The sequence below is a fragment of the Mastigoproctus giganteus genome, chromosome 7, assembly GCF_048544385.1.
Source record: "Mastigoproctus giganteus isolate SK-2022 chromosome 7, ASM4854438v1, whole genome shotgun sequence".
NCBI classification, from domain to species: domain Eukaryota; kingdom Metazoa; phylum Arthropoda; class Arachnida; order Uropygi; family Thelyphonidae; genus Mastigoproctus; species Mastigoproctus giganteus.
In genome coordinates, this window is record NC_143581.1 from 140366784 (window position 1) to 140383185 (window position 16402).

The 16402-nt window shown below is 40.9% G+C and overlaps 1 protein-coding gene across 1 annotated transcript in view; it reads right to left on the bottom strand.

Moving 5' to 3' along the window:
• LOC150083230 (E3 ISG15--protein ligase HERC5-like) overlaps positions 1–16402 on the bottom strand; it is a 144903-nt gene that overhangs the window by 53909 nt on the left and 74592 nt on the right. The window contains exon 4 of the mRNA XM_090378441.1: positions 14077–14198. Within this exon, the coding sequence (XP_090234567.1) occupies positions 14077–14198 (122 nt within the window). The remainder of the gene's footprint in view (positions 1–14076; positions 14199–16402) is intronic.

A 16402-nucleotide genomic window follows, 5' to 3' on the forward strand; every position in this document is an offset into this window, starting at 1 on the left:
ATTGCCTGAAGGCCAGAAATGCGAACAGGGCATACCGAGTTAATTTTCTCCTAATCCATTAGCTATATGAAAATTTTCTAGCTCAACGGAAAGTATTTTAAATGTAACTTCCAAGGGGAATTCAAAATAATTAAACAGAGGTCCAACTGAGTAATTTAGAATTATAAAAATGGTTGTACAGTTTTATATAGAAAATAGCTTAACAATAGACAGTGAAAAATGTAAATTTAGTTAAATAATTTTAAGCTTATTTGAATAGTAGATAAACATGTGAAAAAAATTTATGGAATATTACAAATTTCAAAGTGCACTGCATTCAAATGTCACATGTCACTGTTAATAAAAGTGCCGGTACACCGTACTGTTGCGTATCGTCACAAAAAAAGCACTGGATCTCATGCTCTGAGACATATTTTGATCGTCAGCATAAAGATAGGCTTCCACAGTATTTGGAAGTTCTTTTGTAATGAAATCAATTCTAAGAGCAAATAGGGTTGCGCTCAATACCGACCCCTGTGGTACTCCTTCTTCCTGCGAGAATGTAGAAAAAAAGGAGTTTTGGTGTCAAACCTGGAAGAGCGGCTCTGGAGGTTGTTGTTTGTTATTTGGTTTTTAGGAGCATTAGCAACTAAGGCCATATTGCTCCGGGGATATGCGGTGGTCATTCCCTGACCTTTCCGCATCCTCCGTATTTGGTGGTCACGGGCTCGAACCCCGGTCTAAATCAAGAAGCGTGTGCTACGCACTGCTGCTCCTGCCCACCTGGCTACGGAGGCGCCGGCTCTGGAGGAAGTTTCTAATAAATATAGGCAGGTTGCCTTGTAGACCAAGATTATGTAGGTCACTGAGAATGCCATACCACCAGGTAGTATCAAATGCTTCTCCTATATCAATGGAGACCATGACAAGATGTTCGTTTTTCACAAAGGCATTGCGAATTTCAGATTCGGCCTTTATCATCAGATCTAGGGAGGGCCTATTTTTGCGAAAGCCTGTTGACAATTACTCAGTAGATGTTGAGTTTCAATGATCCAGGTGAGTCGACTGTGGAGCATTTTTTCAAGAATTTTACCACGGCAACTTGACAGAAAGTAAAGTAAAGTAAAGTGCAGCCATTATCAATCCACTGCAGGATGGAAGCCTCCTCAACAATTCATGCTGAGGGAAACGGACCATAATCTGCCACACTGGTCCAGTGCAGGTTGGCAGATCGACCGTATTCAGCAGTCAGGGGCTTGAACCCTGGTCTACTCAAAGAGCGTGTGCTACTGCACTCCCGCTCATGACCACTCGGCTACGGAGGCAGAGAGATTGGCCTGTAACTATTAAACTGTAGCATGGTGCCAAGAGGTTGGATAAATATTTTCCAGGAAGATCCGGTTCAAGAAGACTAGAAGTATTTGTAAGTTTTTCTCATTGAGATGCTGCAGCATGACATAATATATGACATCTGGCCCAGAGGCACTGTTTCGTGTTGTTCCAATGGCTTGTAAAAGTTCACAATATTCAAGAGGCTGATTATTCGAAAGTGATAGTAAGGTTCTAAAGTTGATAGGTCTCTGTTTGGTGACGGTCTTTTGGGAGTGTAGTTTGATGCAGCTGAGACTTGGGCAAAGGTTTTGCCCAAGGCATTCACTATATCTAGAGGACCAGAGAGTTCTTGCCCATTGTATGAAAGAATTGGGGAAGGGATGATCGGAAACTTCCCAGAAAGCTGCCTAATTTTCTTCCATATTAATCTGAAGTCGGTATTTCTGTTGATAGTACATGCAAACCAAGTCCAAGAATCATTCTTGGCTTGCCTTTGAATGAACAGCACTTTTACTCTAAGCTTTTTGTAGCTAATTAAATTAGCTGTTGTTGGAAATCGACAGAATAAATTGAATGCTTAGGGGATTTGATAATGGAATTGAGTATTTAGCTAAAAGACGGGATGTGATATAATCAGTTACTTTATCTATAGGCTGTAATTGAATAGTTTCTTTGTCCAGAGTGATTGCTGATTGAAATTTGGCCCATTTGGCTTTAGCACTGAGCGAATGGAAACAGTATCGGGGAACAAATCGAGAGGTCAATTGCAGAAGTCTGTCCAGTAGGTAACCGTATGTGGGTGTGTGCACCATTATTAAGAATGGCGAGGTTTTGTTTATCTAGTAGAGTTTCAATCGGTCGGCCCTGTCTATCTAATTTAGAGGATCCCCATAAAGGGTGGTGGCTACTGAAATCCCCTAGCAAGCGATAGGGGAGGGTAGCTGTATTAAAAGTTCTTCGAGATCTTTATAAGAATAGGTATAATTTGGTGGAAGATAGACTGAGACTAGCGTAAATGCAATATGAGAAATCAGACGCACAGCAACGGCTTCAATTTTGGTTTGGAGAATGATTTGACTAGCATGGATCTTTGAGTTAATCAAAATAACTACACCACCACGAGCAGAGTCGGATGTATTCCGATCTCTTCGATAGATTGAGTAGTTTTTTATGGAAACAGAAATTTGAGCAGTTAAATAGGTTTCCTGCAGACAGAAACCCACTGGAGAGTAGCATCTAATTAAGTATTGAATGTCGTCGACATTGCCACGAAAGCCTCTACAATTCCACTGTAAAATATAAGGCATTATTTCAGTTTAGAAGAAGCTGTACCTGACGTGGCTGTCTTATGGAGTTCTGGCTTTGGTTTGTCTCTTTTTGGAAAGGTGGGGCGACCTGTGTCCATATCTTCTTCTTCTACAAATAATTCCATAAATGGATCTTCCTGTTTGGATGAGTACTCTGGATTCATCAATGAGTCCGGAATAATCTTTTTTGAAGTTGGACTAGGATTATTTGGAGTAGTAGCTATCGCTGGCGGATGAGGAGATTTTGCTGGAATCGTAAGAGGTATATTACTTGCTTGGTCTGAGTGCTTCAGGGCATTGGACGGCTGCTGAGAGAGGACAGCTCAAGCCCAGTCGGAGATTGATACGTTGGATGGAACGGTAACATCAGTTTGCGTGGCTATTGTTTGATATTTTTTTGCAATACTGGCATAGGTACGGTTAGGTATACTGGGTGCAATTAATTTTCTTGCTTCCTGATAACTAACTTTGTTTTCGACTTTATATTTTACAATTTTTTTTTCTCCATTTTCCACCTCTCACATGTTTTAGAGTAAGCAGGATGTTTACCTTTGCAATTAGGACAAGTCATTTCTTTCGCTGAACAGTCATTTTGATTGTGATCAGAGGATCCACAGTTGGATTTCCTCTGCATGCCGTTTGAGAGTGGCTGTACTTTTGGCATTTATAGCATCTAAACGGATTAGGAATATAAGGACGAATGTGACAAATGTTAACTGTTCCAACAATCAACCACCTGCTGGCAGAAGGCATCCTTCCTCAACTTGAATTTATGCTCCCTCGTGTGTGTCGTCTCAGCAAGTGGAAGAATGCCATTAACATTCAGCTTACTCAATTCATTCGAGCTTTAAACACCACAATCAGATCTTCCCACAGGTTCCTGGTCTCGAGATGCTGCAATTTGCAGAAGTGAAACCTTTCTAGGTAAAAGCATCCTTCTACTCCCCTCACCAATCTGGTTGCCTGTCTTTGCACCTGTTTCAGCAGATCTACATCCTTCCTAAAGCAAGGCCTCCAGAAATGTATACAGTATCCAAGGTGAGGCCTAACCATGATGGCCTTATACAAAGGGATCACCTCCTTATCTCTACTAGCAAAGTTTCTGTATATCATTGATAAAACCCCATGAGCTGTCCTGGCAGCATGTCTGCATTGCTCAGAGAATTTCATGTCTGACTGCACAATTACCTGCAAGTCTATTTCATTCTCCACTATCCACTGTCTGTAGTACCACACAATTGATAAGTTACTCTGGGCTACTCATGTGCAGTACCTTGCATTTGTCAATGTTAAAAATTAAACTGCCGTTTCTCAGCTCATCAATCCAATTTTTCTAGATCTTGTTGCATTAGCTCACCCTGATGACTATCGTTAACCACCCTGCCTGCCTTTGTATCATCTGCAAATTTAGACATTAAGCCTGATATACCTTCATCAATATCAATGATAAATATTGCAAACAACAATGGACCCAGCACTGAACCCTGGAGAACTCCACTAATAACATTAGTCCATGAAGAGCAGTGCCCACTAATGCCATTCTCTGTCTTCTTCCATTTAACCATCCCTTTAACCAGCCCTTAATGCCACATAGCTCCATTTTGTACAGCAGTCTTTTTATGTGCAACAGTATCAAAAGCTTTCCTGAAATCCAAGTATATGATGTGAAAATTACTTTTTGCATCCAGATCCTTGGTCACTGCATCATAGTATGCAGTCATTTGGTCACACAAGATCTCCCCTTAATTAACCCATCCTGTGACTGAAGTATAACTGCACTTCTGTCTATATGGTCCTGCATCACTTCTTTAACCAGTGACTCCATTATTTTCCTTGGAACTAAAGTTAAGCTAAAAGGGCTGTAATTACTCATGGGAGGTTAGGCAAGCTAAGGCAGACTACGAGAAGTCCCCAGCAAATAATGCAAAGAAAAACAGCAAAGGCTCTCATGCCCACACCAACAGTAGAAGGAAGGGGCTGAACCACAATGGGTCACCCTATGTCCATGGGCCAACTGCTGATGACCCCGCTCAGGATGTGGACAAATTGAACAGGCATCTAGCATCCACACTCACATATAAGGTACTCCCCAGGGCAAGGACACCAGAAGTCAACCAAACTCCAACGAGAAGCCAAACGATCCCATGACAACTGAAAGGAAAGTGGAGGAGAAATTGTTGAGGATGGACACAAAAAAAAACGGAGCCCGGGGAGGATGGAATCCATCCAACTGCATTAAAGCAATATGTTTGCCTTGTGTAGCACATATAGATGTGATTTTTCAAACTTTTCAGATTTTACAATACTGAAAATCTTGCATATATGTGTTCTGAAATTTTACATTTCTGTCTTTGGCGTCTTATTGAAAATTGGCCATTAGCTTTGCATCCCACAAATACTAAGAAAGGACTGCATATAACCGTAAAAAATGCTATTATTGCACATTTATATTTGGCAATTTACACTATTACAACAAACCTGATAGCTAATTTTAATGAAAATAAGCAAAAATTGGAAAATTTAAAAAAAAAATTTCAAGGTTTATTATTTTTTGCAGAAAAAATAAATCAGAGAAAAACATAACAAAACACAAAAGCACACAACTCAGAGGAAGTTCTATGAACATGAGCATTTGGAACATGCCGACCGGGCTAGCCGGGTGGGTAAAGTGCCTGGCTGGCAACCCAAAGGTCGCGGGTTCAAATCCCGCCTCATGCTTGGATCAAAGTACTGCAAAAACCTTGGGAGGTGCATTATGCCCACAGAAGCCAAAAAAAATTTGGAACATAGGAGGTCACAGTCACCACAAAATGCATAATCTCTTTTTGCATTTCTTTCTTTTCACTGCATACTGTCCTTATGCTTATTTGTTTGCATATGTCTAATTATATGACATATGGGCTTGGCACACCCAGAGGCCTGAGCTGGATATTATCATTCTTCTCTTTCTTGGAAATTTCCTTCTATTTCTGACTCTCTCTCTCTCTCTTGCAGGGTAATTCAGAAATTTTTTTTTTTTCAGCTGGTGCAGCATAAGCCTCAGGCTTCCTTGCACTATATGGCTAATAATAATACATGACGTTTCCCATTGCTTGAAACTGAAAATCATATCTACATATTATGCACAAAGCAAATGTGTTACTTTTTTAGATTTTACAATACATGGAAAATCTTGGGTAATAGTGTTCTGAAATTTTATGCCATATTTCTTTAGCATCTTGCTGAAAGATATTGTTAATTAATATTGCACTACACAAGTGCTATGAAATGACTGCACATAACAGAGAACAATACTATTACTCTGAGTTTATATTTTGCAAAACAGAAACTCAGAGTAATTGGCAGTCATACATCTGACAGCCAATTCATTAACAAAAATGAGAAAAACTTCGGAAAACATTTTTAAAAAAATTCCAATTTTAATGTAGATTTATTATTTTTTGTGAAAAAAAAAAAAGAATAAAAAAAACTGAGTGTTTAAAAAAGGACAGAGAAACACTGTCACAAATCTATTATGACAGTGAGATGGAAAATTGGGAGTTTGAGAATGAAAGTAGCCTGTGCGGACGTACATTTTTGCCGCTCCTGGAACGGAGAAGTTTTTTCTGATTTATTTTCTGTTTTATTAGCTTAAATTGGCATATTAACTTATTTTCTAGAGTAGCTTTATATTCCTATTTACGATACTTCGATTAAAGTAACTTAGACAGAGATTTTGTAGGTATTACTTAGTATCGGAAAGGGTATCAAATCCACGTGTTTACTGTTCGTAAATTGCTGCCATTGTTACGCGATACAAAATATCTCGAAATAGATAGCATAAGCTTAATATAGTATAGTATAGTACATAATATTGTCAATTAATCAGATAATTAATCTTGTTGAAGTTGTCAATTAAATTGTACTTTTAACTATACATATAATGACTTGGGTTACGTAACATAAATAATTAGTAAAAAATAAATAATTAATACTTAACTTGATACAGAAGTTATATAAAGGGATTTCGTAGATAACACTCGATACTGAAACATAAATACAGCGTTATAACTGTGTTGGGATATAAGTTTAGGGTTTTAATTTTGTACTGAAATTGAAATTTTATTGAAATTAAATCAAAATCATGACTCAGACCAGAGCAGCAAAGCAAAAGGCCCAAGCTAATGGGAATGCTGTGGCTCAGGGGAGAACTGAGAGTGGCAGTTGCCCTCTGAATCACAGCCCATTAAAATGCACTACTTGCTTGATGTTTGTGGAGCAGTCGGGTATGGGACATGATACTGCCATGGGGGATGTCTTTGTGTGTGCGCGATGCAAGGAGTGTAAGCAAATCAGGTGACAACTCAGCGTTGTTATGGGCCTATATGAGAGCTTAAAGGACAGGGTGGATGCCCTCGAAGGATTAAAAGTGAGGGCCCATCAAGCTCTCAGCTGCCCACACCAATGCCAGAGCTTGCACTTGGTCATCGCGCAACACAGCGGCAGCCCCCAAGGCAGAATGCGCTGGTCCCAAAGGAACTAGTAGTTGTTGGTGACTCTATTGTCAGGGAAACGGGAAACATGCTTTGTAAAAAGGATAGATGGAACAGGACCAGGGTATGTCTGCCAGGGGCAAAGGTTGATGACGTTGTAGAGCGAATATATCATCTTTTAGGGGCACAAAAGGTCATAGAGTTGTACATGTTGGCACTAATCATATTAAGAGTAGGAGACTGGCGGAATTACTTAACAAGTACAAGTCACTGTTGAAAAAAAGCCGCGAATTAGGGTTGAATTTGAAAGTGTCCGCAATTCTGCCCAGACGCGATAGGAGGGAGTATATGATGAGAGCCCTGTCGATCAATTCGACTCTGGAAAGATTGTACAAGGCTCAAGGGGTAGAATTTTTTTCACCCTGGTCTGTACTTCTTAACAGGAGAGACTGCTTCTACAGGGATGGGATACACTTAAATAGAAAGGGTGCAAGAATGTTTGCTGATGCTATCGAGGCATTGTTAGGTGGGTCGGAAAACTGCTAGATTGGGGGATACAAGGACTAATAGATTAACAGTAGCCACTGGCAGAGGTGAAAGTGATTCTTGCACTGCTTCTATTTGAATGAGCCGCAGTCTGGAAAATAAGATGCAGGATATTTCAGAGACTGCTGGGAATCATTGGGGTACAAGTAAACACATGGGTTGTGTTAGGGTAGCTAAGAAAAAGAACAAGTGCTTGTATACTCGTGTGTACACCAATGCTAGGAGTTTAGTAAATAAATTTAATGAATTTGAGGTATTGCTCAAAACATCAAAGGCAGATATTGTCGGGATTTCAGAGACGTGGTGTCACACAGATATAAGGAATGCAGAACTGGAATTTGGGGAGTACAATGTCTACAGAAAGGATAGACAGGATAGGAAGGGAGGAGGGGTTATGCTATTAGTTAAGAAATACATAAAATCCAAGGAAGTGAAGCCAGTCAACATCGCTGGACAGTGCAGTGTCGAGTCAGTTTGGTGTGACATAAGCATTGGGAGATCAAAATTGAGAGTAGGAGTGTGCTATATGCCTAATGACTCTGATGAGTATAATAAGAAACTGTACTGGGAAATAGAGGGGGCCAGTAAATCAGAGAGTCTTATAATGGGGGATTTAAATTTCCCAGATATTGACTGGAATTTGGGGGCTGGTCACTCACTCACACACTAGCAAGGCTTTTGTGGATTTATTGGATGATTGTTTTCTACATCAGCATGTTCGGGAGGCAACTAGAGGGAGTAATACTCTTGATTTGATTATCAGTAGTGATTCTTCATGCATTAAAAATCTGCAGGTAAATGAACCACTAGGTGGCAGTGATCACAGTGTGCTGAAGTGGGATTTACTCAAAGAGGTAACTACCATTAGGGGTAAAGGGAAGGGTTATTGCTTACGTAAAGGAGACTACGATGGACTGAGACAGTATTTAAATTCTATACAGTGGGACCAACTGATGATGTTACCAACAGCAAATTCCAAATGGGAAGCATTCAAATAACTTACCTTGGAAGCTACTAGGCTTTACATACCAACTAAGAAATATTGTTGAAGGTTTAGGCCTAAGTGGATGTCAGATGAACTAATGAGACATATGGCAGAGAAGAAAAATGCATGGGACATGTACAAATTAACACGTGACACAGAAGCCTATGGTAGATACAAGTTGATCTGTAACCAAGTTACAAAGGAGGTTAGGCAGGCGAAGGCAGATTACGAGAAATCTTTGGCAAGGGATGCAAAGAAAAACAGCAAAGAGTTCTTTACTTATGTAAACTCTAGAAGGAAGGCGATGAATCAGATTGGTCCACTTGATATCGATGGGTCAACTGTTGATGATCCTGCTCAGGTAGCTAACAAACTAAATGAATATTTTGCATCGACATTCACACATGAGGAGTTATTCAGCGAGGGGAATGCCAGAGGTATGTTCAACTCTGGCAGTAAGCTAGAGAATCTTGTAATAATTGAGAGTAAAGTGGAGGAGAAATTGTTGAAGATAAATACAAGAAAGGCACCTGGGGTGGATGGGATCTATCCAGTTATATTAAAGGAGGCAGCAAAGGAAGTAAGAAAACCCTTAGCCATAATTATGAGAGCTTCCTTGGACTCAGGGGAAGTACCCATTGATTGGAGATGTGCAAATGTGACCACAATTCACAAAGGAGGATCAAAGGACGACACAAGTAATTATAGACCTGTTAGTTTAACTTCTGTTCCCGGAAAATTAATGGAGGCACTAGTGAAATAAGCACTGCAGGATCATCTAGACAAGACTTCAGTTATAGCTCAGACACAGCATGATTTTGTTAAGGGGAAGTCTTGCCTGACCAATTTTATTGGATACTATGATGCAGTCACAAAAGAACTGGATGCAGGGAATAACTTTGATATTATATACTTGGATCTTAGAAAGGCTTTTGATACTGTTGCACATGGAAGACTGCTGCATAAATTGGAGCAGTGTAGCATTGGAGGCAAATTGCTGCTATGGATAAAGGGGTGGTTGAGGGGGAGAAGACAGAGAGTGGTAATCAATGGAAACTGCTCATCGTGGACTAATGTTATTAGTGGAGTCCCTCAGGGTTCAGTATTGGGTCCATTATTGTTTTCTGTAAATGATATTGATGATGGTATATCAAGCTTAATGTTCAATGTAGGTGGTAGATGACTATCATCAACTGGTGAAATACCACCACTTTGCTTATTGGAGTCTTGAAGTGGTGAAACCCATGTTTAGTCTCTAGAGCAAAGTTTCCAGCACCCCCCTCCCCCCATACTTCTCCTTCAACCCATGCACGGTACTAAGTACTATAGGTTTCGATACCTTTTTTGTTTGGGGTTTTCATAAAAAAAAAAAAAAAAAAAAGTTTGCAGACGATACGAAGGTTGGCAGGGTTGTCAAGGACACTACTGACACTATGCTACTGCAACAGGATCTGGAAAGTTTGAGCAGATGGGCTGAGATGTGGCAAATGAAGTTTAACATTGACAAATGTAAAGTACTACATATGGGAAACAGCAACCCCTGAGCAACGTATCAACTCTGTGGTACTACACTGACAGTGGTAGAGAATGAAAGGGACCTGGGGGTGGTTGTGCAGGCAGATATGAAGTTTTCTGAGCAGTGCAGATGGGCTGCAAGAGTAGCTCATGGTGTATTGTCGACGATATATAGGAATTTTTCTAGCAGGGATAAGGAGCTGATTATTCCCTTGTATAAGGCAATGGTCAGGCCAGACCTAGAGTACTGTATACAGGTCTGGAGGCCTCATTTCAAGAAGGATGTAGAGATGCTGGAAAGAGTACAGAGAAGGGCAACAAGATTAGTGAATGGAACAAAGGGGTGTTGTTACGAAGAAAGGCTTAAGTTTTGCAAATTACAGTGTCTGGAGACTAGGCACCGGCGAGGTGATCTGATAGAGGTGTATAAAGTCTTGAATGGTTTGAGCATGCTCAATGCTGACGGGATTCTTCCTCTTGCTCAGAATAATCACCTGAGAGGGCATAAATTCAAATTGAGGAAGGACAGATGTAGGATAGACGTGAGGAAATTTGCCTTTAGCCAGCGGGTGGTTGGTTGGTGGAACAGACTTCCATCCCTTGTCGTGGAAGTTGATAGCCTAAATAAGTTTAAGGCTCAGCTGGACAGGTATTTTGATGGAACAGAGGGGTGAAGTGGAAGTGATTATTTTTTTATTTATTTTTTATTTTTTTTGGTTGATGCTGCATAAGCTTGCTTTCTTGCATCAAATGCCTCTACTAATGCTAATGCTAAAAAGGATTAAATCTAGTAAAAGAGACTGATTCTCCACCATAAATCTAGAGAGTTGGCATCTATGAGGCTAAATGTTTATTTTTATAATCTGTGCATCTACAATTCCATAAACAGGGATGATATCCATCCCCAAAAATAATGATCATCACTCAGTAAAGCTGTGCTCATTGTTTTTATTGCAGCTACAATTAAACAATTCATGCAGTGCCTCTTGTCCATATACAACATTTTATGGGATACTGACTCAAGAATTGACTGGTTCATATATAAAGATTCCTTACCACACAGACATCACAGCTTGCATTGTAATACAGATTCAAGATTCACAAACTGCAAAACATCCCATATACAGTGCTACAATCAAATTCGCCCAACAAATGAAATACCTTGAGATCATTTTTGACAGGAAGCTCACATTCCAACTGCATCTCAGGCAACTCAGGATCAAGATTAGGAACTACTCGGGCTTGATTTTGTGAGTCTCACGCAGGGACTGGGAGCTGAGTAAACAAACCATGTTGCAATACTAGAAGACTACTTTTCTCCCAGCGATCACATACTTTGCACCAATATGGTACCATAGAACCAGACTGACCACCAACAAAAGAATACTGGACTCGACACAAAGAACAATATTTCTCAAAACCACCCGAGCCTGCAATACTGTGAGCACGGAGGCGCTCCAGGTTCTTACTGGATCCTTACCACTGGATCTTGAAGTGGCCAGATGCGGACTAGCATACTACGTATCAAAAGGTATCTCTGTGATCTACTCGGGCTTTACGATTGAACCCACAAACAATATAAAAATGGAAAAGGCTTGGCTCTTGGCATGCTTAAAACAAGAATGGCAAAACACGTGGACAGACTCAACCAAAGGGGAGGTGACATGACGCTTCATACCTAATGCGCACAGGGTTTTCCCGAAACTACCTGTATGGTTCTGCCCAGGCCTATATGCCACCTACTTATTGACGGGTCATGGCCCATTCAACGAGAAACTAACATCTCTGGGCCTCCTCCAAAACCCCAACTGTTCATGTGGCGAATCAGAAAGCTGGACCCACCTCATGCACGAATGTACAAACTATGAGGACCTATGTGGAAATCTAATAACAAGATTGACCTACATGCCGCGAGGCCAGGAGCATCATCTCTTGGACACAAGCGAACAATATAAGAACCTCACCAGATTTGCACAGGAACTTTTTGCCAGAAGAAGAAGCTGTTCTGCGATCAGGAACTAAGGGCACAGTATGCCTTGTAGCAGACATTAAACTTCGACAACACCGGACTATGAGCAAATACACTAGCACTGAAACCCAAATTGTCTGACCCTACCAACCTACTTGAATAAGACGCACACCACAGAAATGATGGGCTCACTGGATGGAAAAGGCACTGGACCGCCCTCCCTGATGATGGAAACAGGATCAATGGACCAGACCCATCCAGGATGCAAAAGAGACACTCCATGAGACACTATCCTGGTCGGGTATATAACCCATAAACGTGACTGACCTCAACCTACCTGGATGGACACATAGCCCATGAATGACATCGGGGCACTGGTTCTGACTGCTTCGTTGGACCCATATCTTTTTCCCCACCTTGAATATCAGATTTGCTGCCAGTGCGCCAACTGGCGACCGAGTTGGGCACTCTTTCCTGGCTTTCTTTCCACTCCACTTTCCTGGCAGGGGCACCTCCGTAGCCAGGTGGGAAGGAGCAGCAGTGCATAGCACACGCTTCTTGATTAGACCGGGGTTCGAGACCGTCACGACCAAATACGGAGGATGCGGAAAGATCAGGGAAGACCACCGCATATCCCGGAGCAATATGGCCTTAGTTGCTAATGCTCCTAAAAACCAAATAACAAACAAACAAACAAACTTCCCTGGCGGGGGGGGGGGGGGTGCCTGTCCTCTTGTCTTCTCCCTTCTTCGCCACCCTCATTTTTCCTTCTAGTGGGGCATGGGCATGTTCCACTGACACCTATTGGGGTCGCCTTCCCTATTGACTCCATATTTCTGTCTCTCCCCCCTAGTCTTTAGTCTCCCTTCCCTACTCTATCTGTACACAAGCGATTGGCCTACACGTCCAAATTTAATCATGTCCAAATTACTGTTTGCCAATAGTTTCGGCCTTTCAAATCCTAGCACTCTACCCCCCCCCACGCAAAAGATCAAAAAATTATTATTTAAAAAAAAAATTTTTTTTTAGGTCCTAGTCACTGAAATCTCAGGAAATTAGGTGGCAGGACCTGCCAGAGTAAATTATTATAACGCTGGTATACCTGGCCTGCCTCCAAGGGGCTGAGTGTGAACAACGTTGGGCCTCAGCAGGGGTCCAGCGGCTAAATGGCCAGAAGAACAATGGTACATAACACTATACGTATACAATATCCACATACTTTTAAATCTCTGGCCTTTGCAGTGAACTGGCACACCTACAATGAAAGCAACGCGGAGATGGGAAAAACCCCTGGTGCCGCTTGACACTAAATACACTCTACACTCTATACAGTGATATCCAGAGCAGTAAGAATTCACATGCATTCCATATTATAAATAGATTCGTGGATTATAGATACATCTATATTCTACAGGTTTTTTGAAAGCACACCAAATTTTGAGTTTTCTACAGATTTTCAAAGAGATCACAGAGAATCAGAAAAGTTGCCTCAAACAAAACTAAAATAACTTGGCATAATCTCTCATGCTGCAAAGGCTGAGACTGTCTTATTGTTTTTACATCATGTCAAATTATTTTCTGTGAGGTTATCTCAGGCATCATACTTTTAAAAACATGTCATCTTTACTTGAGAAACTTAATGAGAATATTACTAACTTATTGAAAGCATTCCTAATGAGACTTTACATTGTGTTTCTGAAAATACATCACCCAATGACGAATTATAAGATATAAACATACAAGTCCATGAATATGTGTATGGACTTGTACCTTATGTTCCAGTTTTGCAAAGTTTTCCAAAACTTGTGTGTTCACATACAATAAATAAATGTTTAGGTTTCCTAACTTTTGGATTCCCCTATAGATGTACGTGTTCCTTTTTCTACGTAAATATAAATATTAATTCTATTTAATACTAGGTATCAGATTTACGATGGAATCTAGAAAACCAAATATTTGTAAGGACCTTACCACTAAGAGCACAAGAATGCCATCCTCCAGCAGCTATAGTTTTAATAGGTATTCCTTCAATTGCTTCTACTACTTTTGGATTATCTTCATTCTCTACGGTGCCATGCCCAAGTTGGCCACGACTAAAATAACATTACAGTTTATTGTAATAATTAGAATTTTTACACTTAATTTCTCATTCAGTTTTAAAATAAATAATACACTGGTGTGCAAAACTTAAGGACCAACACTATTTTGAAAGGTTACAACCAAAAAATCTTTACTTAAAGTACTCTTTACTGATGAGAGTAGATTCAGTCTCAGCATCGATTCTGGACGTCAGCTAATCTGGCGAGAGGCTGGCACACGGTATCACCTCACAAACATCACTGAAAGGGATCGATATGGTGGTCGAAGTGTTCTTGTCTGGGGAAGTGTTATCTTGGATGGACATACACAACTCCAGATACTGGAAGGTGGTACTGTAACTGGTGCACGCTACTGCACTGAGGTAATCCTTCCCCATGTGAGTCTGTTCAGAGGTGCTACTGGCCCCAAGTTCGTGTTTATGTATGACAACACCACACCCCATCGCACTGCAGGTGTTGATATGCTTTTGGAAAGTGAGGGCGTTGTTCGTATGGATTGGCCTGCCCGTTCCCGCGATCTAAATCCCATCGAACACATATGGGACGCTCTGGGGAGATGCCTAGCAGCATGTCCACACCCACCAGAAAACGGGGAATATGCTTTGTAAAAAAGATAGGTGGAATAGGACCAGGGTATGTCTGCCAGGGGCAAAGGTTGATGACGTTGTAGAGCGAATATCATCTTTTAAGGGCACAAAAGGTGATATAGTTGTACACGTTGGCACTAATAATATTAAGAGTAGGAGACCGGCAGAATTACTTAACAAGTACAGGTCACTGTTGAACAAAAGCCGAGAATTAGGGTTGAATTTGAAAGTGTCTGCAATTCTGCCCAGACACGATAGGAGGGAGTATATGATGAGAGCCTTGTCGATCAATTCGGCCCTGGAAAGATTGTGCAAGGCTCAAGGGGTAGAATTTTTTTCAGCCTGGACTGTACTTGTTAACAGGAGAGATTGCTTCTACAGGGATGGGATACACTTAAATAGAAAGGGTGCAAGAATATTTGCTGATGCTATCGAGGCAGTGTTAGGTGGGTCGGAAAACTGCTAGCTTGGGGGGAAGACAAAGACCAATAGATTGACAGTAGCCACTGGCAGAGGTGAAAGAGATTCTTGCACTGCTTCTATTAGAATGAGCAGAAGCCTGAAAAACAAGATGCATGCTATTTCAGAGACTGCTGGGAGCCATTGCGGTACAAGTAAACACATGGGTTGTGTTAGGGTAGCTAAGAATAGAAACAGGTGCAGGTATACTTGCGTGTACACCAATGCTAGGAGTTTAGTAAATAAATTTGATGAATTTGAGGTATTGCTCAAAACATCGAAGGCAGATATTGTTGGGATATCAGAGACGTGGTGTCACACAGATATAAGGGATGCGGAACTGCAATTTGGGGAGTACAACGTCTACAGAAAGGATAGACAGGATAGGAAGGGGGGAGGTGTTATGCTATTAGTTAAGAAACACATAAAAACCAAGGAAGTGAAGCCAGTCGACATCGCTGGACAGTGCAGTGTGGAGTCAGTTTGGTGTGACATAAACATTGGGAGATCAAAATTGAGAGTAGGAGTGTGCTATAGGCCTAATGACTCTGATGACTATAATAAGGAACTGTACAGGGAAATAGAGTGGGCCAGTAAATCAGAGTGTCTTATAATGGGAGATTTTAATTTCCCAGATATTGACTGGAATTTGGGGGCTGGATACTCACACACTAGCAGGGCTTTTGTGGATTTATTGGATGATTGTTTTCTACATCAGCATGTTCGGGAGGCAACTAGAGGGAGTAATACTCTTGATTTGATTATCAGCAGTGATTCTTCATGCATTAAGAATCTGCAGATAAATGAACCACTAGGTGGCAGTGATCACAGTGTGCTGAAGTGGGATTTACTCAAAGAGGTAACTACCATTAGGGGTAAAGGGAAGGGTTATTGCTTCCGTAAAGGCGACTACGATGGACTGAGACAGTATTTAAATTCTATACAGTGGGACCAACTGATGATGTTACCAACAGCAAATTCAAATTGGGAAGCATTCAAAGAACTTATCTTGGAAGCTACTAGGCTTTACATACCAACTAAGAAATATTGTTCAAGGTTTAGGCCAAAATGGATGTCAGATGAATTAATGAGGCATATGGCAGAGAAGAAAAATGCATGGGATACTTACAAATTAACACATGACACAGAAGC